Raw genomic sequence first — 25,142 nt, 5'->3', positions numbered from 1 at the left:
AGTCACAGCAGCTGAAGAGGCTTTATAAAGACCGAATTTATTTCCCTAAATAACTGCTACTACAAGTGCAACCTTATCAGATCAGATTCCCTCTTACCTCACCATTGCCTCATAAAATGATCACCTATCTGCATTTATTCAAAAGTTTGAAATCTAAATTGATATGTTTCATCAGTTTAAGGTAAGGCTGTTGTCATTTTTATGCCTCCATGTTGATGATAGCAGTGGCATTAGGTTTTCAGGTTTAATGTCCATCCGCCTGTTCTTCTGCCCTATTCTTCAGAAACACATTGAAGAAATTTAATTAAATTTGGCACAAACATCCGCTTGGACTCAAGGATGAACTGATTCAAATTTGGTGATCAAAGGTCACTGTGATCTTACAAAACTTTGGTTCATCTACTACTTCCGTGGTGGACGACAGTGGTTTGCAATGCAGATGCAAACTAAAAGTAAATATTTCAAAAGAGTACCTGTCATAACCAACGATACAAATGTAAATACTGCTTTTCAAAATGCTCTAGGAAAAATAATGAGATATTCAATCAGTTTATTGATGATTATGAACAACATCATGATTTTATTTGATAATGTAATTTTTTTATCTTGATTATCTTATGTCAAATGAATAATTAGATGCACAAACAAATATATATAGTATATTACTAACTCACATACACTTGCATCCACTTTATACAAACAAACACACATGTTGTCATCTTCACCATCTCTGTCACCACAGCCATCATCACTGTGCTAAATCATGGGCTTTCTTTAACAGACTCCGTGTTAAACCAGAAATGAATGCGGGCCTCCTTCTGTGAAATGAACACAGGGCGGCAGATGGTAAAGTTGTTAGGATGTCATTTGCAAGTCTCAAATTGGATCCAGTATTGATTAAAGAATGAGTCACCGAGCTGTCAGGTCTGCCTGGGAGGCTGGAAAACCTGCTCAGGTTGATGTCAACACCAAAAGATTATTTAATACTTCAAACTTAAAAATATAGAGTACACTGCATGAATTCATTCAGCAGATAATGTCCCTTATGTGTCAACAGTCCAGGTTCAAGCTACACAAGAAAGAGCTTCATGGTCTGTCAGTCAGTTTAGTGTCTAACTTCTGCTTTCTTCTTCTGTTCATGGCTTTCCTCTGTGTCTCTAAGTGTTTTCTCCTGTTTGGACCAATTGATTGCTGCAGCATTTCCTCCTGTGAACAGCAGCCACAGCATGTGTGGAACAGAGTTAAAACCAGTGAAATTCCCCAGTCCCTATCCTTCTAGCAAGAAATAAGAAGTGTCTTTTGTGTCTTTTCAAGCTTGCTGCACAGCTGATTCGTTATCTAATTGTCAGCTTTGAAATATTCATTTCACCTCTCCTTTCCGTCACTCTGTTTCAGCACATATACAAGCTCAAACCTCTCCAAAACACACTCATTCATGAACATTCATCACTAACAGCAAACATTTCTCAAGGGTTTCCATATAAGAGTTCCCTGTCTGGCCCACTCGCCTCTCACTCGTGCCTCTGGGGAAAACAACAACTAAATAATTAATTACAAATTTGACTCGCTTCCATTTGTTATCAACATATTGATTCATCAAATCAAACTCTGACCAGGAAATGTGTTTGCAGAGAAGAAAGATAAGCCTGTGCCCTCCTGTCACCTGGAAAACATTACTGAGGAATCATTTTTATTAAAATATGCGTCTTGTTCTTTTTGTTTTGCAGCAATGTGGACACGGATGAACTCTGTGGTAAGTTGAATCTCCACATAAATAAGAAAGACTTTTAATATCAGTAATAACACGCCTCACACTCAGGAGCACAACAGACTCAAACAGTATTTGACATTTTCCCAGCACGAAGACAGAAACATGTTAGCTGTGGTCACATGCTCTATGACCAAACCCCTACAGGCTGTGTGACTGAGGTGTCGCACCAATGCAGCTTCAACAGAACATCTACAGCCCTGTCCTAATTGCTTGACTGACAAAAGGTTTATTTTCTTTCTCTTTTCCTCTTTTTGGGCTGTTTTGCTGTGAAGAGTATTTCTCCCAGCACCTCAGTGAATATGAGAATGTTCTGGCTGCCTTAGAAGACCTGAATATGTCCATACTGAAGGCGATGGACAAAACTAAGAAGGTAAGATGATAGAAAATGAATGACATTGGAAAATGACTCACTGAGGTCATAGCTACTATCAGTATCTGTGTGTCTCTAATATTTTCTATCAATATTCACATATTTTCCAGGCATTCACTTGCAGATTTTAGAAGTTCTCCAGACTGCAAAGTTTTCAATTTTTTTCTAGTGCTATTTAGACTTCTCATATGAAGCCCATTCCATCTGCATATATTTGGTGCTTTTTTTTGCTGTTAATGTACTAGTTGGAAAGAGTGGAATTAGAAGAGGATTTTTGAAGCTAGCGGTGTGGTTAATGGGAAAAGATCCATCCTTCATAGTCAGTTTTCCTCTTCTGTCAGTCCATTTAAGGTGCGAGGCTTCAATACTGGCTCATTGGGGATGAATCAAATACCCTTTTTACACCATATGGTACATCTCAACCTAACTCAACTTGACTTGCCTTCTCTGGTTTTCCATCAGGTGCCTGTACGTGGTACCTAGTACTCTTGTCCGTGTCACCTCTGTCGAGGTTCCAACTGAGCTGAGCTGATACAGTACTTAAAAGATGACGTACAAACACTGCTGTCCAATGATTATATAGAGAGAATTATCACTAGAGTCATTATTCACTGGACATCCTGCAAAAACCTGCCTTTGTTAAATATCCAAGTTACCATAGCAGCCACAATTTTTTGTACTCACCACACTGTGGCTAAGTAGGGAGGTGGAGACTTTCCTCTTATTGGTTGCCGGCGAGTGTGTGTGTGTGTCCTGTTGAAGATGACGTGACAGTGTTTAGATAAATTGAAACTATTTACAACTGTGTTTAAATAAACATTTTTATCTACATCTTGGCAAATGGCTAGTAGCCCTTGGCTACTTACAATTCCCATTCACTCTTTTGTGACAACAATGAACCAAGATCATTATATATAATCTCTAAATGGATTTATGGACATTTATCTTTGATGGACATTGGAGATCCGGACTCCTGCAGTGTGTGTGTTTTTCAATTTCACTATTGTATGGCTCAAGTGGTGTGACATTTGCGGTAACTTGCGTCAGTTGGGTGGCAGGAAAATAGTCGCTAAAAAGTCTGCTTGAATTTGGATGACGTAATAATGAAACCAAATTTGATTAACCCTTGTGTTGTCCTTGGGTCAAAATGACCCGCAGCTGTGTTCAACCAAGTTCTATTTTATTTCTATATTTTTATATTTTTTGGGATCATTGGTCACCATTCTTTAAAGAAACCCTCACGGCCTCCCTGTCACCAATGATCCCCAAAAATATGAAAATAAAAAAGAACTTAATTGAAAACAGTTGCGGGTCATTTTGACCCAAAGACAACACAAGGGTTAACTCAGAGTTTGACCAAAGCTTATTGCTGTGACTCTCTCCCAGCATGCTCCTCTGCTCCCCAGCAGGCCTCGTCAGGTCTACCATCAGTCAGATTTCCATTACTGATAATTACAGCTCATTCAGTTAATTAATCCAAAAACAAAACATGTTATAATTATTTTTGGACTTGTAGCCAACATAGATGATGAATCAAATCAAATGTGGCTGTGTTACTAACAAATATTGCTTTTGATCATTATGTATTATATCCTCTTGATCTGACTGTAGAACTGTTTGAAGCTGAGTACCTTTTACATTATCAGAGAGGAGAAGAAGGAGAATGAGGGTGGCAAAGGAGAGATGACAGACAGACAGAGATGAAGGTAAATGATCAGAGATGATGAAGAGGGGAATGATGAAGACAAATGGGAAATGGGTGTGAGGATAAGAAAGGAGATTAGATCTGCAGGGAGAGTTTCTTTTTCTTCTTGGCACTTTCTATTCCTCTATCGTATCTCATCAGGCACATATGACACGCTGTGAAGCTCGTATCACCCCGTGGATCTGCACTGAGGCAGACACATCTCATCGTAGGCATTGTGCTGGAATTTAATCAATCATTTGTCACTTAGGGATACTCACGAGCCCCCGGCTGAGCGCTGCCGTGTTGGAGTTCTCTCCGGGGAACGAGAGGGTCGCCTCCATGTGCCTGCGGGTTGCAGGGAGGAAGGCTCTGACAGTTGATTGTGCTTATGCAGCAAACAGCAGTTCAGAGTATCCGGCCTTCTTGGAGTCGATGGGGGGAGTCCTGGAAAGGGCGCCGCCTGCTAACTCCATAGTTCTCCTGGGAGACTTCAATGCTCATGTGGGCAACGATGGAGAAACCTGGCGGGGGGTGATTGGGAGGAACGGCCTGCCTGATCTGAACCCGAATGGTGTTTCGTTATTGGACTTCTGTGCTAGCCACGGTTTGGCCATAACGAACACCATGTTCAAGCATAAGGTGGCTCATAAGTGTACCTGATAACAGAACACCTTAGGCTGGAGATCAATGATCGACGTTGCAGTTGTATCAGGTGACCTGCGGCAGTATGCCTTGGACACTCAGGTGAAGAGAGGAGCAGAGCTGTGAACTGATCACCACCTGGTGATGAGTTGGATCGGATGACGGGGGAGTCGGCTGGAAAGACCTGGCAAGCCCAAATGTGTAGTGAGGGTGAACTGAGAACGTCTTGCGGAGGAATCTGTCCGGGAGGTCTTCTACTGTCATGTCCAGAAGAACTTCTCACACATTGGGGTTGGGGAAATGGAATCCATGTTCAAAACCTCTATTGTGGACGTGACCGCTAGGAGTTGTGGTCAGAAGGTCATCGTGCCTGTCGTGGTACCACCCTCGCAAGACTACTGGAGGGGTCCTGGGAGTTTGCAGATCCAGTCTATATGTGCTTTGTGGACTTGGAGAAAGCTTTTGACCGGGTCGCTCAGGGGTGTTTGTGGGGGGTGCTGCAGGAGTACAGGGTGCTGGAGCCATTGCAACGGGCCATCCGATCTCTGTACAACTGCAGTAGGAGCTGTGTTCGTATTCTCTGCAATAAGTCAGACACGTTTCAGGTGGGTGTTGGCCTCCGCCAGGTCTGTCCTCTGTCACGATCCTGTTTGTGACCTTCATGGACAGCATATCTAGGCGCAGCCGGGAGGAGGAGAACGTCAGGTTTGGAGGTCTTGGGATTGCCTCTCTGCTGTTTGCAGACCATGAAGAGTAGTAGAGCCACTACTCCTTCGTATCGAAAGGAGTCAGCTAAGTTGGTTCGGGCATCTGATCAGGATCCTCCTGGGGCCTCCCACTGGAGGTTTTCCGGGCACGCCCAACTGGCAGTAGACCCCGGGGAAGACCCAGAACAAGCTGAAGGATTTATATATCCCAGCTGGCCTGGAAACACAACAAATAATGACATCCAACTTCAAGCCCTAAAAACCGTGGTGACAAAGATAAAGGATGATGGAAGATAACGTTTTTGGTTTGGAAAATATGTGGGCACATAAAGAGAAGAGAAAATGAAATCAACCTGCATAATTTCAACACATTCATTAAGAAAAAATGGAGTGTAATTAAATAGCATTGTATAAACCAATATATATCCTTAGAAGACTTTTTAGTCCAAGACAAAAAGGTATTTTTGGTGAAAGGTTTAAAAAGGTTGGACCTCAGAGAGCACAGCAGAGAATTACATTTGCCCGAAATTCCACCTTTATTTCCACAAAGAATGAAAGATACAGATATTTTAGCAACCCCTTTCCAATCTTTCATCGGCCTCAAAATGTGCCGAACTGAGGTGCGAAAATCAAATTGCACCTCAGATACATTTTTGTCCTCCAAGAGAGTTGTTGAGAGCTGGAAAAGAGACTGCAGGGGAGAAAAATGAGAAACAACAGTGAGTGTATGCAAGTAGAAAGGATTATTCAACTTGACCTGGACTTTAAAAACCTTTGGTCAATTCTCACAGGAAAAACAGGACTTCAAATGCTGCCTCACAGACCACTGTTTCCTCAGAGGTTTTTAGCTCAAGTGAAAACAAATTGGACAGAATTGGCATTAACTTTCAAATTAAATTGCTGTACTGGATTGGCGAACGGAGAGGCAACATTTCACACTGCTGGTTTCTTCCAAAGAGCCTCTTTGAATTCATAGATTTTCCTTTCATTAAACATGTGATGCCTTTAAAGATTTCTTTGACCCTAAGATTAAGTTACAGCACAGAATAAGTAAAATGGTATGATGCACTATATGTTTCTCTGACTGTTATTGAGTATTGGCTGAGCGAGAAAGAGAACAGATGCTGCATTAGTCACAGACTAAAGCACAGTTGCTCTGTTGATCTGTATATGTCTTTCAGTGGGTGGTCTCTGGTGTAGGTGAGGGGGCTGGCTGCATGTGTGAGCATTTGCAAGGTGTTTCTTTTTTTTCTCCGAATGATAAACGTGTTCACACAAGCTAATATATGTGTGTGCTTTTGTGTACCTGCATCAAATATCTGCATGCGGGGGAAGCTGGAACAAGACTGTGCATCTACATCAGAGCCAGATATATAAATACGCATCTGATCAGAGACGCTCAGGGTTTTATTTGTACAGATATTCATGCCAAGGCCAACCAAAGGTTTTAATTCATGAAAATAAATGAGAATTGTGTCTGGTTGATAAAATATACATATGCATTCTGCACAGCTATATGTAAGTTGGCATAGTTGTAATGTAAGTAATTACTGAGTGGAAATGTACACATTACTAAATAAAAACAAGTTCCAAGACTGACTAGATGTTACTAAATATCTAAACTTAGCAACTGGACAAGACCAAAATTAGTAATGAATTCTGAATAGCTGGAACAAGCCTTTCCTTGCTACTTTGCTATTCAATGATGATTTACATTCAGGACTTTGAAATTACTCAGGTAAAGCCATTAGATTAAGTCCAGACATAAGCGGTGGGACTTGGGCAAGCAGTACTGGGTCAGAAACTGAAGTAGAACATTTTGGAAAATCACAAAGCATTACCTCCAACCAAGCCCTCATTTGATCTTTTGTACAACCGACAATAAAAGATCTGAGGAGAGCCAAAAAGGGAAAAAATCAGACAGACCTTCAGCCTCTTTAAAATGGCTGTAGATTGGCGACATGGACACACTCACAAAGGTACAGATCACAGGAGGTAATCTATGCTCAGATCGCAGGAGACTGACCTTCACCAGTTTTGTCGTGACTCACTCTCACGGAGTGAGTGAATGCGCGTGCATGTGCAAGTGTGTGTGCATGTGTGTGTGTTTGCTGACTAAATGTCAGGGGATCAAACAACACCCATGACCAATAAAAATACTTTTTTAAACATCACATACACAGGAGATTGTGTGCCATCTTATTTAGCTGGTAAAACCATTGTCGAATATGCTGTCAACTGGACTGATTGCAGAGAGCCTTTTGATCTGCTTCATGTTCTGGAGAAGAGTTTGTTTCACTTACAGAAGGACTCGCAACTAGTGTGTGTGTGTGTGTGTGTGTGTGTGTGTGTGTGTGTGTGTGTGTGTGTGTGTGTGTGTGTGTGTGTGTGTGTGTGTGTGTGTGTGTGTGTGTGTGTGTGTGTGTGTGCACTTCCTGACCATCTGATAATCAAATCCAGCTTTTAAAAATAACCTTATATTTATTGTACTTTTGAAAACAGTCTTTACCCGTTGATATAAACACCAAAATGTATTTCCTTTCTGTCCTCCTTTTTTTGTTTGTCTCTCTCTCTCTATCACACACACACACACACACACACACACACACACACACACACACACACACACACACACACACACACATTCATGCATTTGTCATTCTCTCATCTATCTTGCATTAGCGTTTGCCTTCAAGCATTTCATTGTTAGTCAAGTACACCAACAGTCCCTGTGCTCAAAACTCTGGGCGCAGGTGCAGTGTGCAACAAGCAAACTCTGCTGTGCCGAGCATCCTTCACTCCCCTTTGATTAGATCCAAAACAACACTCAGCCCTACTACCCCATTCTAGGCTTTGCAATGACATCTATCCATAATATCACTGAGGTTTTTTTTTCATCAGCTTCCCCAACAAACACAAGCTGCCAAATATAAATGTACCCTTGACTCACAGAATGGAAAGGTGCTGATGACTGTCACACAGATTTGATGTTATTTGTAACTTAAATGTAAACATGTCATCTAACACAAATTATTCAGACACCCCATGTGCCAATCAGAAACAAGAAGCATTACAACGAGTCAACAATTGCCGATCATTGGAGTAGTGATTGTTTTTTCACTGCTAGAAAGCCAAACTATTCATTCTTTAAAGCTGTACTGTAAAGTAACGATGGGCCAAATAACTATGTGAAAACTGCCACAAGCATGCACATAATTATCACATGATTTTGCAGGTTCCCTCAGGTGTTTTACCGTCTTTCAGCTCCTTGTTTTGGCTTTGGAGCCTTTAACTGTTTTGGTTAACTCTCTCTGCTCTCATCAACCTTATTTTCAGTCAGAAGGCTTTTATGTATTAACTGTATGCTGTCTGCCCAGCACAAATACTAAACAGACAACAAAGTAAATTCATGGTAAATACAGAGGAATATTTAGCAGCCAAAAACCTTGATGCACACAGATCAGTTAATGATGTGAACAAATTAAAGTAAAGTAAAATGACTTTTTCTTATAATCATTTGAAAGTCAGTTGACAGATTGCAGACAGTTGGGAGGATAGATTTTAGCGAGAGAGAATGTGAAGAACAAAAGTTTGACATCTTCCTCTTCCATCTCTTCTCTTTCCCAGCAGCAATGTTGTGCAATCTTTTCTGAATGAATAATCCCGTGGGCATATTTTAATTAGCAGAGGAGGTCTGGACACTGATTGACTCTCGGCTGGCATGTGAAACGTATCACAGCTCTCCTCGTTCAACCCTCCTTGTCGTTCCTCCTACTCTAATTTGTCCTCCTCCTCGGCTTGATTGGCAGGATTATCAGGAGTCCACCCACCTGGAGCAGTTTGTGACCCGCTTCCTTCTGAAGGAGACAACCAATCAGCTTCATTCGCTTCAAAGCTCACTGGAGTGCGCCATGGAAACCACAGCCGAGCAGACTCGCCAAGAGAAGTAAGAACAAATGTCTTTGGTCCCTCACATGCCCACACACATACACAAACACGCACACACACACACACACACACACACACACACACACACACACACACACACACACACACGCACACACACACACACACACACACACACACACACGCAATTAGTCTTTCAAACAAAATGTATCAGCTGGCGTTCATAATTACAGTTCTCACACTTAGTTTCACAATTTTGTCCAAACCACACACACAGACTTACACACAGATCCCACATTATAGACTTGAATGCTTTTTTCCAAGGATCACAGGTTCTTAACCAGTGTTTATCAAGAACACCTGCTCTTCCTGTAATCCAGCACACACCTATGACTGATTATTTATTTGATTAATACGTAAATCCTCTTCCTATGGGGGAAATGTAGGCGAAGTGGAGCACATAAAAAAGGGTTTATTAAGACCTGAGAGAAATGAGTCACAGAGGGTGGGATAACACACCTGAAGACGATCTCAACAATTTGGGAAATTAAAATACAATGTTTGGTCTGAGCTGACATACTCTCAGCTAATCATTGTTCCATCAGCTCTTCGGAGCATTTTAGCATCTTTCACTGCATTGTTTTGGTTTTATGGTCCACAAGGGCTTAGCTAATTCTCAAGGCTCCCCAGTTGTTTCCGATTTTTTTTTTTTTTTTTTTTTTTTTTTTAAACACCTTCATCATCACCAAATGCAAAATTATAAACTTTTTATTTTTATTTCTGCAAGCCATGTTTTTGAATGTGTGTCAAATTCAAAATTAGAATATGACCTTGATATGGTATGATCTAATTATTGGCATGTTTATAAATGTACCGACTGATAATGAACACTCACCTGCATGCTCTCTCTGTGTGAGCCACTGAACCACAGATGATTCAACCTGAGCCTTTTGTTCTTTGCGAGCTCTGTTGTGTGTGTGTGTGTGTGTGTGTGTGTGTGTGTGTGTGTGTGTGTGTGTGTGTGTGTGTGTGTGTGTGTGTGTGTGTGTCTGAGACTGTGGCTATGGCTATGGCTGCTGTGTACGTGCAATTCTTGATCAGACATGCCCCTGGTGTGCTAATTTAATTTGTGACTCACCAGTGTACATGTGCCGGGGATTTAATATATGGTTTATGTGTGTTTGTGTGTGTGTGTGTGTGTGTGTGTGTGTGTGTGTGTGTGTGTGTGTGTGTGTGTGTGTGTGTGTGTGGACATGTCTATGGGTCCCCCCTGTAGGTAATGTTCATTTAAAGGATGGCATATTTTAAGGTCAGGTAATGACGCACAATCTTTTACCGTCTGGTTACAGGTCTTGGTTCAACAAATGAGCAGAAATTTGTAGTTTTCAGTTTTCAAATCCAGACAGGCATTTTTATATGTTTACCGATTCACCTTCCAGTCTCTGTAATGGTAAGATATTGGTAGATAGGCTGCATTGCTATCTGTCTGTGCGTCATTATGTTCCTACTGAAGCGTCAGAAATATCCTACCCACATGTTAAGGCTGAGATACGGTTGAAGCAAAGTACTTCGAAAAACCTTTCAGAAAATTACTGTAATTGTTATAACAATTATAGCATTCTCTTAAACTGACCTTTCACTAAACCCTGTGACCAAAAAGCATTTGTCTTAGTTAAGCAACTGTAACTAGGAAGTTAATTTTCTGTCGAGTAACCATAACAGTTAGATGGTTTCTTATTTTTTATCCTCTCCAAAATCCAAAATGCATGACCCGACTGTTGTGCCAAGAGAGGGTAAGCATATTTTTATCTACTGGCATCGGATACCCTTAAAGATATTTGCATCCAACTATTTTTATGCACATTTAAAATTTATGAATAAAGCAAAAACAGTGGAAATCCCAGAAAATCCCCCCAAAATGTCAAAATATAACAACCATAGCAAAAAGAAGGGTGTGGCTTAGCAAAGTTTGTTCCCATGTTGTTTGTTATAAAACAACATATTGGCACATCCACTGGAATATAGGTAGGTTTTTAGAGGTTGGAAAGAAGACAAGATTTTAACTTCTCTGTCAAGGTCTCAATATCCATTTTTCAGACAGTTAAATGAGGTACTTTTTGTAAACACAACCGAGTGCATCAAAATGAATGTCAATTATTCTAAGTTCATATGAACCAGTTAATTTTTAGCATACTGCGGACTTCATATCACAAGTCACTTTTTATCTGGTATGTTTGTCTACATTACGTCCACAAAGACACATGACAGTATTTCCACATTTATTGAATGCAATTCTGTTGCACGACTTCACATCTTCCAATAATATTTGTTTTGGTTTGACATGTTTTTGAGAGTTCAGTTTGAAAGGATCCCTGAAAGTTTATTCTGTCACTTCTATCCCTTTTCTCATCTTTATCATGTTTGCACTTACACTCCGGGGCAGCGAATGATGGTCTTGGGTAATGGACATTTGAGTCAAAACTCTTCCTTTCTTTCATTCCCTCTCCTCCCCTCCTGTAAATGTCTCTGTTACCCTCTCATGTCATTTCAAAGTGTGACTGTGCCTCGTTCCCCAAGCAGCTTCTTCTCCTCTAGCCTCCCTCTCACTTGAGAAATTCCCCTGTGCATCTGAATGCATTCACTCTGTTCTTCCAAACATCCAGAGATCTGGTTATTTCTCTGGTGGCTTTAAATAGGTTTTTGTGGTCCGTTTCATACGTGTGAAGAAGTGATGGAAAAATGGGAGCCCATATTCATGGATGCATGGTATCACTTGGAGCTGAGCTCGAGCTTTGTTTTCATAAATTGCTGTTCATTTTGAAAGTAGTATTACTTTCACTACTCCCTGTACTGTAACTGTTTTTATTTGCTTAATACAGACCCTCAACCATAACAATAAATCAATACTTGCCCTTGGTGGCCTTTTATTCACCCTCTTCTAATTCTGGCCACACTCTTTCCTCAGCAGTTCTTAACCTCTATTCCCTCCCTCTCAGCTGACATAAAAGCTGTGAGAGTAACATGAAGACGGGAAAGCTGCTGGGCTTTGCTCTTTTAGTTTATCAGTTTTAGCAATTAAAGATGCGATGTAGCTGAGAATATGACTCACTGGCAGACCGAGAGGGACCCACCACCCAGTTCCTCTTCCTCCAAGCGTCAAGGGTAGAGACATATTAGACTGCAGCTTGTGAATTAATTAAACTGCATTCTCCCAGTGGTGGAAGGGGGAATTTAAAATAAAATCCCCTCTAAGTTGTGTCATATGGTACAACCACACTCTTCTTAATAAGAGCAAACCATTCTGAATAAGCTGATTACGATTTCAGTGTTTTAGAAAAAGCATCGTCACAGGTCTTCACATTGAGATTGTGATCACCTTGTGCTGTATGAGATATCCTCTAGAGTTAGGATTTAAAAGTACTCAATATAAAGTCATGGGAAAACAGGGGCACCCCCATGAAATATTTGGCTCTTCTGACATGTGTGTACAAGCAAACCTCTTTGAAAATGTGCCTACAGATAAGTATGGTATACTTGAACAACACGAAAAGGTTTTTTTAGTCATGTATTAAAATAAATCAATAGATGTAATATTCTTCTGTGGAAAAAATAAAAACGCCCTTGGCTTCAAAGGGTTGTATTGCCTCCTTTAGCAGACATAACTTCTTGTGGGCGTTTCTCATGATTGTCCATCAGTCCTTGACATCGGCTTGCTGAAATTTTTGACAGCTCTTCCATGCAAAAATCCTTCAGTTGAAAGATGTTTGAGGGTTTTATTTCATTACTGTTTTTCAAACCCACTTTTTCTTAGAGACTTCTTTAATGATTGATTTCAAATAATTTGGAGATATTTCAAATCCCTTGACAGCCTCACAGGCATCCACATCCTATTTTTTCGGAAGGCCTTATAGAGCTCTTTATATTTTGGCATGATGACACCACACACTTGAATAGCAAAGAAAACCACAGACCCTTGATGTCAGAGGTTTGAAAAAGACTGGTTCCACCTGTAACTCCCTAAGGAGGTTCTAAACATTGGCAATTAATCAGGAACCCTGACTCTACTTTTATGTATCTGAAGGTGAGATAAATGTGGGGTGTACTTACTTTTTCTGTGTGACTGATCAGATTTTTTTTAACACATTTTATACATAATTTGTTTGAGTAGCCTATATCAAATGCTTCCTCATTAAAAGTCTTGAAAAAGTCATACATTTTCATAACTATAAATCAGTGGGTTAATGGAATAGTTTTCATTTTGGGAAAAACATTAAATGGAGCTATGCAAAAGGCATGGAGTCTGTCATGACCCCCTTACCCATCCAATCACAGCCAGAACCCATCTAAATTAAAAGCTGGTTATATCTGGGAATAAAGTGCCTTTGCCTGACAAGAGTAAACATGAAATATTGTTTATGTTATGTGTGTGAAGCGTAGCTGACCTGGAATTCAACAAGAAATAACAATGTGAAGTCTGAAAAAGGTTTGAAAAGAGACCCTCTTTCACACACACAAACATGTGCGTGTTGACACACACACGACCCCATAGACACCCTGAGGTCTTTTCAAAGTATGGGGCCAAACTGCTTGACAGCAGTAAGATAAATCTTAGGTGATGTCACCCTGTGGGGGCATGTACCTTGTCACGGGCATTATCGTCACTGTCAGCCCAACACGACATGCGAATGCAATATAAGCCAAGATGTCTTCAGGTTTGCTGAATTTATTCTCAGCTGGCACAACTTTAGACTGTGGGCACCTTCTTAAATTGTAAGATTGTCACATCTTACAACATTTTAACGCTCCAACACCCCTTGAATGTGATAATTACCAGTGATCCCTTACCCATCTGTTATTCAGTGTACAGTGCAAGACAAACTATTCAATGAAAGCTGTTTTAATGTGAGTATTGCAGAAGGTTTAGATGGTCATGCAACATGTCTTTTTATGTAACATAAAAAAAGAGAAAAAAAAAGCTAAAATATCATGATGTGATAATAGATAATAGGAATTGATCTGTTCTGACTCCAGACAGGGCCCCTTGAAGCCAGAGGTTTTGTCCATCCAGTGGTCAGGTCGCCGCTCTAATCGAAGGCTTCAGAGGAACAGCAGCCTCTCTCCCAACAACCCTCTCCTCAGCCTCGTCAATTCAGGTGGGTTTAGATGTTCTGCTGTCTAATACCGAGTTTGAATATCTCACCAGCACCAACGCAATGCGTTGTGTCGTATTTGGGTTCTGGCTGTGTTGTCGATGCCAGCAGCCAAAAAAGCTGCTGGACTCGAGTCTGTGTGTCTCCACAGGCCAGTGAGCAGAGCACAGGAGGGGAGCAAAGGTCGGGTAGGTGTGAGAGAGAAGGCGCAGTGTGAGACAGAGAGACCTTGAGGAGAAGGAGGGTTGTGACACATGCATTTCTATGTTTAAAAGCCACTGTGTGCTCTGGCACTTTTCTGATGCTCAGGTAGAGGTTTGAGGTTAGTGACTGTACACAATTGGTCAATTTCAAAAGTCAATCCTCTATCTTAAATCCAGTTCGTGGAGATCTCTCTCCCTCTGTCTTGTTGTAGTTTCACCCATTTCCATACAACACACTGATACAACACATTATGTGCTACATAATTCTAAAAGGATACTGTCCTGTAGTTAGTATACAATAAATATGTCATGTAGGTCATGGTCAATCTAAGCCATAGGCAATCTTTTTTGAGTTTCTTGACGATGTTTTAAACTGTAACCAGAAAGGCTTCTTCAGTTCTGTACACAATAAATCAGCAATATCAACGTGCTTTACCGGAATAATATACTACATTTAGTTTGCATTATCGCCTTAGCAGTCTCAAAGCGCTTTACATTTTGCCTCCCATTAACACACTGCAGCGGCAGAGCTGCCACGCAAGGTGCTTGCCGTACAGAATTTTCGTATGTACTTAATTTTGTCATTGTGACCATAGACTGTATATGAAAGTGGACGCAATGTATGCAACACCTTTCATCCGTTCACCTTTGTTTACTCTTTCTGTCTGAAACCCATCCTCCTCTCTGCCTCTGTCTCTCCTCCAGGTGTTTACGAAGAAGACAGCCAGTGGATGATTCAGGTCAACAGACTGCAGAAGCTTATTGACCGTCTAGAACAAAAGGTTTCTTGACCTTTTTTCTCAACCTTTTCATTCACTCCTTTCCTTCCTACCTTCTTCTTCTTTTCCCTTCGGTTCCATCTGTTTTTATCTCTTTCTCATCGTGGCCATCTGGTCTTCACATCATTCTGTGAAATTAACCTCAAATTATGGCAACAATATCAACAGATTAACTCAACTCAACACCACCATCCCACGTACAAACACATACACATATGCAAATAGTTGTATATAGGAAATATCAGTTGCATGCAAACTCTCAGAGCTGCCATCTGCATGTGTTGAATACTGCATTAAATGTTATGTAAAACTGACATGTTATCAGAGATTTTAGAGTCTAAAATACAGAAGGAAACCATTTCTTTCTCCATAAAATAAATGGACTTTACACTCAGAAACCCCTCTTATGTCTAGTTTCTGTCATGTTTATTATGTAATGTTTGTACTTGTATTATCACATTATTTATTTTAGCATTTAATTATCAGTTGTATTTCATTGTTTTAGTTATTCTAGTAATATTTGGTGGATCAGTTGACCTTGCAATAAAAAAGTCTGAGCACTCATGAGATGGTTAACAAAAGAGGAGAGTAGAAAAATATATTTCTAATTGAAAAACGAAAGTAAAATTTACTTAGAATGTTTTTGCTTTTTTTTCTTGTAAATGACTGGCTAATAATAATAATAATAAAATGCTCTGTATTTAAATGTGTCTGCAACCAGTGAAAAGCTCTTGCAAGTGGACATGGCCTTAGTTTAAAGGCTAACAAGCCAAACAAGCTGTTAAGAGTCTCTGTGGTACATTAGAGGTGAGAGATTTTTCTATAAATATATGGATCACATGACAACTTGTGTGTGAAAAGAGTAGCGCATAATGACAAAGGAACAGAAAATTATCACAAACCTGCATCTTGTCCAGCGCTACAGACGTTAAGAGTCTTAAAACGTTGTTTTGGTATGGATTTTTGATATCAAAATAAATCTGTGTTGTGTTTCCAGTTTGTTGGTGCTGCCAGAGAACTCAGTTATCGCAGGTTTAAGAAACTTAAATAAATATTGTGGACAATAGGGGGGAAATTCTGGAGTGTGTGCTGTTGAAAATGTGTCGGCACTAAAGAAAATCTATCGTTGTCTGTGTCCTCTTGTTCTGCAGGAGATCCGTCTGGAGCCCGTTGAAGAGGAAGTCCTAGAGAGCAAATCGGTTTGTTCATTGAATCTTATCTACTTTTTGCTTCTTTAACTGCAGTGACCACTTTGTGTGACTCCGCTCTCACATGGTGGTGTAATATAGAAAGGGAGGACACACTGATAATAGGCAGTCAGTGGTTGTCATAGCAACAGCAGGGTTAAAGTTGACCAAAGCGCTGTGCCCATCTTCCTTTGCTCTGACTGTCTTTATCATTAATATTTCTGTTTAAGTCTCAATATTCGGTCATAGACTGTGAGTATGGGAGCAGACTCCAAGAGTGTGAGGTATTGACTCAGAGGAGGAGAGAGAACACATCACAGTGTGTCTGTCTGGTATCTTGTATTTCGTTTACAGAAATCCATATGAAAGAGCTTGACATGAGAACAGAACACATTTCGTTTGGCTCCCTCTGTGTATAAACCTTCTGACTCATGAAATGTCCTCCAGGCTTGTGTTTGTGTAGACTGAGTGTTGTTTTTTTTAACTATGCTTACTGAGTGTGCATGTATGTACACGCTATCAGTGTCCACATGCCAAACTTCATGTCACTCATATTTCATAGCTGAGAAATCCTCTGACGACTCTGACCACTGACTTATTGACGAATACATCAACACAAACACTCACAGAAGGATTTTTCTTCAGGGTCAGGATCAGACGTTTTACTCCAAAATCCAAAGTCCAAAATCCACTCTATTATTTGGGAAAATGTTTAAGTAATGAGATATTTTAACTCTTTTGACTGCTAAATATTGTCAATATTAAATAGATTAATTTATACTTTTCAACAACCAAGAGACAAATTTAAAATTAGAACAAAAATGAACACGTTAAACATATTTATCCACAAATGTCAAAATACCTTTTTACATGTAGTCTTTGGCATTTCACATGTTAAAATCATGAGGGTGATACATGTGACATGTTGAGAAATTTCATTGGGGAAGACTAAATATGAAAAGGTCTGACATTAGCAAGAATATTTGCTACCCGGACACATTTCATTGTTTATTTCACAATATTTACATAATATTTTAATCACACTTACTGTGGCTATTACTGTAAATATTAGTCTCGTAATAAATAATACAGTGACATCTAATACTTCATCTTCATAGGGAAGCATGCAAAATACGTTACTCCTGTCTTGTAGAGCATATAAGAAGTATATTCATGAATTCATACTGTGAGACATGTTTTGCCAAAGGAGTTCATAAGCTGATATAATTTTATTTGTCTTTGCTTATGGCAAATATAATAGCTGCACTCAAATTTAACTCTAAAACAAACAGTTTCATAAAGAAATTTACAATGTATTCTCAAAAAAGGAAGAAAAACATTCAAGCCTGTGTTTCTACAACACTAATAAAACAGTGGCCCTCCAACCTGACTGCTGGCCCTTGTCATAACATATTTTATATATGAAGTATCATTTTTCAACAGCAACATTTCTTTTAAATATTGTTTTGTCCAACCACCAGACCAAAACCCACAAAGTCTATGAGGACAAAACAGAAGGCAATAAAACGGAGAAAATCAGCACATCTTCACTTTGTAAAGGCAGGAACCAGATAGTTATTGGAGTTTTTCTTTTAACCAGAACAAAATGGTTGCTGATATTTTTTTGTTATTGATTAAAAAGTCAGTTACCGACAAGTAGCTAGCTGCAGATTTGAATATTTCATATGTAAGTCATTAATTTCACATTGTTGTTTCAGTCTAGGGAGGATAGCTATTGTAGTATGTACACCGGCAGTATCATAACACAGCAGTGCAAATGAAACCATGCATATGAATATTACATGCCACCGTCATCTCTCATCACTAATTTGATGCAGATGTCAGTGTGTGTGAATTAATCAATATGTAATTGGTTTAATGGTGTGTGTCGCTGGGAATAAATGAGTTGCTGAGAAAACCATTAATGACCCACAATGCAGGGGTGATGTGTGATGGTGTGACTGTGTTTGTGTGTGTTTACACGCCTGAGTACATGTGTCCCAGAGTGTGTGTGTGAGTGTTGTTCTCCTACATTAGAGACGTCCTGAGGCGTTTTATCACACAGACACACACAGACACACAGACACAGACACACACACACACACACACAAATTTTTGTTTCCATCACTTTAGGACATTACATTGCCTTTCATTTTCTGGTGACTCGCCCTCGTTAACACACACAGTGTAATAGCCAATGGGAAAACCATTCACTTCCTGTTCAATCATCCGCTTCGCCTGTCAACAGTTTCTCATCAGCCACAGGAAATGATTAGCAGGCTGTCTGTCGTCATGATTAAACCAGGTTTCTCCCTGCTGTTCACGCCTTCGAACAAGAAGGCGCTTTAAAAATGTTTTCCTTCACCTGTGAAACTGACTCCAGGGTCATGTTCTCATCCCAGAGCACATAGGCCGGAACATTTATTCAGAAATTGATGCCAAGACAGGATTATGCAGCAGATTGTGTAAGAGATCTAATGTATGTGTGTTCACTTCACTGTGTGAATCACCATCTTTTTGTGAAACCCTAAAGCTGTCTGAACGCCCCACCAAGTCCAAAAGACTCTGTACAGAAGCTAATTCTGACAATCTGACTCTGTGTGTGTGTGTGTGTGTGTGTGTGTGTGTGTGTGTGTGTGTGTGTGTGTGTGTGTGTGTGTGTGTGTGTGTGTGTGTGTGTGTGTGTGTGTGTGTGTGTGTTATCTTCACAGCACATCCTAATAGTCCAGAGGCAGCTCTCGGTGCTGGAGGAGGAGCTGGAGGAGTTTCGTTTGGCTCTCAGACAGTACATGGAGTGTGCTTGTGCCCAGACTGGATGTCTTCAGTCAGTTCATATTCTCTTTGTTCACTTTGTTTCAGGGACTTGCTGTGTATAGTTCTGCTCTTTCTGTTTTTGCTCATTCTTGCAAAGGATTTCATAAAGAGCAGCGTCTACACAGATCTTTGTGATTTGTTTGTAATGGAAGAAAGGTGTTCTCTCCATTGACCCTCCTGAGTGGTTATCATTTAGCAATAGAAGAAATAAAATCATACTCGGACATGAAGACAAGAAGATAATCCTGCACCTTGAGATAATTAAGTGTGACCGAATAATATCAACTCAAGATCCACTTCCCTGATTATTTTTTGTCTGAGCTGTTACAGCCTCTACAATCAGTAGGATGGCCAGAGAAAAAAGAAGGAGGCCATCTACATCCAATGCCACTATATATAATTGATATACTATCTGTGAAGTGAGAAAGGGCCCACCATCTCTTTTTATATAACAAGTTCCACACTTAGACTATGTGATTACATCTCCATTCAGATCTGTCTCCTTTGATGATGGATGAACACAGTGACATGCATCTGAAAGCTAATATTATCTGAAGATTATGTTTCCTGCCAGTTGTGAAATGTATATTCAGATTACAGTCTTTTATGTAATTGTAGAAAACATTTAGTAACCTTTCAGTCACACAAACACTACAACATGCTGCATATTTATAGTAGAACATAATTTTTATTTGGGAGTAAAAATCTCTATCAAATTCAATCATCCGCTCTGTTGTGTAGAGCAGTTTTGAGCACTGCCTTTTTTTTTTTTATAATTTTTTTTTTTTTTTTATAGGAATTAAGCCTCAAGAATCACTCATTGAGAAAACTTGCGCATGAGGAACACTGAATTAATCAGGATACATTACAAAAACTGGACCTCAGTGTTGTGGTTGGAAGAATATATGTCTCTCCTGTCAGGACCATAACATGTTGTGTCAGCGTATTAGAGAACATTTGCAATGTCTTTTTCTCCAGCTAATGACTAGAAATGTCCCGATTCAGCTCCATCACCCTTGTCCCTCTGTGGCTAAAATCATTTTTAGCAGAACAAACTGAATCACTCACATTAACTGTCGCTTTGGTTTTACCCTGAATCCAGTGGCCTAAAGTAACAGTGGACATTTACATGCTTTGACATGATTGTTTTTCTCAACACTCTGTTCGTGAGCTTATTTTTATGTTAAAATGTTGAGTAAAGCCTTCATCAATGCATCCCTGAATATAATGTTAATTTGAGGGTGAAGCCACACATTTGTTTTAGGTTCACAGTGCCTGTACACAGCCAGAGTGTGGAAAACAATTCAGACAAGAGAGGCTGTTGTTCGGGGGACATGATGTAGCACACTAATTAGTGATTGCATGACTTGTGCTCTCTCTCTTTTTGCATTCGGCAGCATCGCAGTTCAGCGGCTGGCAAATGAATCACGCTTCATTCTTTATGAATTCTGGGAGCACAACAACGTGTGGAAGAAGTGAGTATTCACCCGCCCCATATGCGTCATGATTAATGTGGCTTGTTCTCATGAATCCCAAATTATTTTGGGCTAACATTGGTGTTTAGTGACAGTCTATTCTGTGTGAAACTTTAATTAAACTAATGAGAAACACAAGAGAGTATCTACAACGGATTGGGAGCAAATATCAGAGGAATTAATGGCAAAAACTGAAATACTATGGTCACTTATTCACCAGGATTATTAGATTTGATTACTTATTAACATGGTTTTGTCACATCATGTGTCGATTAATACTTAAAAGTGAGCTATGGTCTTTGTGGAATATTTCAAGTTATATATGAAAATATATCTCAAATATAGAGCACAAAATACCCCATTGAACCCAGTTGACTCTTCCTTCTCTAAACCAACAAAAAAAATCAATACATTGCCAGTTTCCAATCACAGACCATAAGGAATAAAGGAAGAATGCTACTTGGAGAAGAAATACATCAAATTTGTCCATATTTTGCACAAATTTGCAAAATGTTATGTGATATCTTTTAACCACTTGGCATGAGTTTGGGATTTTTCCAGCTAATTAGCATAAAACATGAAAACATGCAGGCAAGGAGACCAAACAGAATTTTTTTGACTTTATACTGATGGAGAAAGAACTTCAGTTCCAGAAAGATGTATTCAGAAAAAGAAAAACAAGCGTCAAATTTCAGTCAAATTGGAGTGAACTGCCGGTATGCCAATTTTGTTTATCCTTTTTGATAGCTTTTATGTTTGTGTGAATGAATTGTGTTTGTATTTACGGGTGTTTTTATGTTTGCAAACATAAATATTGTATGAAAAAAAATTTGAGGGGCAGGGTGTTATTTTAAAGGTTTCAATTTGCTGATAGCCTAGAAGAGTTGTGTTTTACAAAGCTTTTGCAAATCAAATGTAGTGAGTCTATTATTTTCTGTCCAGTCACCTACAGACCAACTACAGTAAAACCTTCCAGAGGGGGAACGTGGACTTCCTGGAAACTCCTGAGACCCTTACCACCATGTTGGTTCCTTGTAAGCTTCACAAGCCTCACATCACCCTCAACCCCACCCCTCTTAAAATGAAGCTACTCACCTTTAGTGGGGCTATCATCGATCAAAAAGACGTGCTGTGAAGACAAACAGGGCTTCCTTTTAAATTCAAATCAGGGTGCCTCAGCTTCCTAAGATAACAAAATGTCCTGCTGAGAGGTTTTTGGTTTGAGACTTTCACCCTGCAGATGTGATAAAGCATCAATGAAATGCTGGAAAAAGCAGAAGAAAAAAAAACGGTCCGCTCTTTCCCCTGAAAATCAACACTTTGACCTAAAAATAAATGAATCACTACAAACAAAGTAAATCAGCATAAAATAAAATAAAACAAAAATTGAAAACTGCAAGGTTCAATTTTCTTGTTTATAAAGCTTTCAACTGCATCTCTTAGTTTGCCTTAGCAGATGAAGTTGATTCATTTTCATGGAAAATCATGATTTTACTCAATTTAATGTTTGTTATATCAAACAAAACAATAAAACATTGTTTTATGATGTTTGTAGTTAAAATTATAACTAAGCAACTCCATGAGATGTAACTCAGCTACGGAAACAAGCAACATTTTTGCATTTAAGCTTTTTTAATTCAGTTGAATTTTATTGACTTCAGGTTTTTTATTTGGTTTATTTTTCTGGATATTTAACGTATGTAGTTTCAAAGGTACATGATATTTAGCTACATAACGACATTTAGCGCTTGGCTAATCATGTCCGCTCTCTATCTTTGCCACGATAAAATAAACATCGTAGACTTTCACTAGTTTCATTAATAATAAGATAGCTTTTGTTCACATTTTGCCAGTAGAAGTATTATATTAACATGCATGCTCAAATCAGTTGTCTTTGAATTTGTCTTAATTCTACCTTAAAGATATTAAAGATATTGCTCGTTTAATTAATAGGACTTCGAGCAGTGGGCAGTGCTTTGTAAATTTGTAAATTTGTCTCAGCTTACACACAAATACACAGTGTACATACACACACACACATACACACACACACACACACACACATACACACAGATTGCAGAGTATGTGCTTAGTGTCTCATTGATTAGGGTCATTTTGTTAGGGTCAGTAAATATTTCTTCTGCATCTCCTCTGAAGCCTCCTGGTGGGTCCTCAACAACAACTGAAAGTGAACGAGCACCCTTCACCGACCGTCACTGATGGGTGCAAAGAGCCGACAGTCACCCGTCAACACATCAGGACGTCCACAGCAGCAGCACTCACTCACTCTCTCTCACACACACACACACACACACACACACTAACTCAACTCAACTTGTGAAGTCATGGTGATTAGTATAGAATTTATAACCTCCATGTTCCTTCATAGTTAGGTGGTAGCTGAAATAGCCCACACGTGTGTTTGTTTACACTCTTAGACAACACTCTGTCATCCTAAAAGTAATGCCTTCGTCAGACAGTGGCCCGTCTGATGATCTGACATCACTGTGTGTGACGTAACATCATCTGCACCCCAGGGTAGTTCATGAGAGCTGAAGCATGCGTGCGTGCGTGCGTGTGTGCATGTGTGTGTACTTCTATAGCTATCTTTGTGAGTTTTAGACCTTGTGAGGACATTTTGGGAAAGAGAGGACATTTTGGCCTCACTTTCTGTTTTAGGTTTCAGGTTAGAGTTAGGTTAAGGGGTAAGAGTCAGGGTCAGGCATTTAGTTGTGATGGTTATGGTTAATGTTAAGGGGCGAGGCACTCCATTATGTCAATAAATGTCTTCGTAAAGAATGCCATACAAACATACGTTTGTGTGAAAGAGAGAGTTAGAGGCACAGAGAGATATATATAACTGTATCAACTGTAGCAGCTCTGGAGAGCTCATTAAACCATCATTCTGTTGTTTCTGTATTAAATGTGACATATTTAGATAAAAGTCTTAAATAAAGATGATATTGTTGTGTATCCTGTGTGCATCTCTTTCTCACCCTTTATGCTGGAATTGGCTCCACATTTTTATCCTCGGTTTTTTGACGAAGCTATCAGTCTATGCCAGCAGGATTTCTTTAAATGTTTATATTTTTATAGTTATAGGAATATGAAATTATCAGTATAAGTGATGGACATAACTCCGAGATGATATAGTAGCAAAAATAATGTTCGTGATAAATATGGTTCACTGTTGGTCTGCTCCTCTGTGTGAGACCACAGCACACACTGACCAAAGCATTCGAGTGTGGCTTATAAGCACCTGTATTTGTGTTTGCAAATTGTGCCATCAAGTGGCCATCAAAGCAGTACTGCAGCTAGAAGAAACAGCTGCTGCAAATTGATTTCCTCAACTGAAGAGGGAAGGTGACCTGCTTATAAATTAATTAAGAAAGTGCCAATTTAAAATTTGATGTAACGGATTTACTATTACTATTATATATTATATGTCAGGGATGCAAATCTGTAAATGAGCAAGACAACTGTTGAATGAAATATTCGGGATTATTGATCATAGTAGATCATAGTGATTGATCCTATGAAGTCATACCTTCTCTGATTATATTGATTAAAAAAAATGTCATTTTAATGCTTTTCTTTTAACCATTATTTCTAAAAGCATCTCTGCTCTGTAACATGCTGCATTTGTTCTGAAACGTGATTAATGTTATAAAAATCTAAATGAGCTTAACCAGTTTTAAAATCTTTTGCACCTCGGCCAAAATATTTCTCTCAGAGCAGGTTTTGTATTAAAAATTGAAAAATATCTCAGGTTGGGACACATGGACAGCAGCAGTGTTTTTTCCAGGAGAAATTGTCACGTTGACATGTCAGTGTTTCGTCTCAGTGAAGAGGTCTGTCTCTTGAGACGGCTGCTGATATAAAAACATGGTGTGGTGTGGACACAGAGGAAGCAGACTGTCCTTCACTGCTGTCACATCACCCTCCCTGAACACATCAAGGTCACAGAAACCCTCAGGAGAGAGGGACGAGTGTCACAGTGATTTAACAGGATAGCCAAAAGCCGAAGGCAACATCCGGTGCACCTTCAGAGTAATGCATGGTTTAGGGTGCTATAATACCAAAGAATTGTGTCGCTCTGCCGTTGATGTGCTGTTCAGTTTCATCTTGTGTGTATATTATGTAAGTATAACATTCGTGTAAGAATAGAAATAAAGACAGGAAGAACACTTTAAAGGAGTCATGACGTGTAAAATTAACTACTGCTAGTACTGTGGCCAGAAATACTGTTTGACCCTCATTGATTTGACTATCAGAAAGAAAAGCACAGCCATAACTAACAATATAAAAAAGGGGCTGTTCCATAAAAAGAGTCATGTAACTGAGGCAGCTAAATTAAATTAAGCTAAATTTGTTATTTCAAAATTTTAAACCTGTTCTTAGTTACTTCTTCTGTGATACGTCAACATGTGGAGAAATACCTATTTTAACTG

At 39.4% G+C, this 25,142-nt stretch overlaps 1 protein-coding gene across 1 annotated transcript in view; it reads left to right on the top strand.

Annotated features, from left to right (window-relative positions):
* necab1 (N-terminal EF-hand calcium binding protein 1) overlaps window positions 1-23,664 on the top strand; it is a 29,669-nt gene extending 6,005 nt beyond the window's left edge. The window contains exons 4-13 of the mRNA XM_069176593.1: window positions 1,728-1,753; window positions 2,044-2,141; window positions 8,987-9,123; window positions 14,115-14,236; window positions 15,142-15,218; window positions 16,367-16,414; window positions 19,114-19,226; window positions 20,614-20,691; window positions 21,634-21,725; window positions 22,849-23,664. Of these exons, the coding sequence (XP_069032694.1) occupies window positions 1,728-1,753; window positions 2,044-2,141; window positions 8,987-9,123; window positions 14,115-14,236; window positions 15,142-15,218; window positions 16,367-16,414; window positions 19,114-19,226; window positions 20,614-20,691; window positions 21,634-21,725; window positions 22,849-22,877 (820 nt within the window). The 3' untranslated portion in view covers window positions 22,878-23,664. The remainder of the gene's footprint in view (window positions 1-1,727; window positions 1,754-2,043; window positions 2,142-8,986; window positions 9,124-14,114; window positions 14,237-15,141; window positions 15,219-16,366; window positions 16,415-19,113; window positions 19,227-20,613; window positions 20,692-21,633; window positions 21,726-22,848) is intronic.
* The last annotated feature ends 1,478 nt before the right edge of the window (window positions 23,665-25,142 follow it).

Source organism: Embiotoca jacksoni, unplaced genomic scaffold (assembly GCF_022577435.1).
Source record: "Embiotoca jacksoni isolate LCO1_2020_lvr unplaced genomic scaffold, fEmbJac1.0.p SCAF_7, whole genome shotgun sequence".
In the NCBI taxonomy this organism is placed as follows: Eukaryota; Metazoa; Chordata; class Actinopteri; family Embiotocidae; genus Embiotoca; species Embiotoca jacksoni.
Note: the sequence above shows the minus strand (reverse complement) of the source record. Positions and strands in the feature narration are given on the sequence as shown.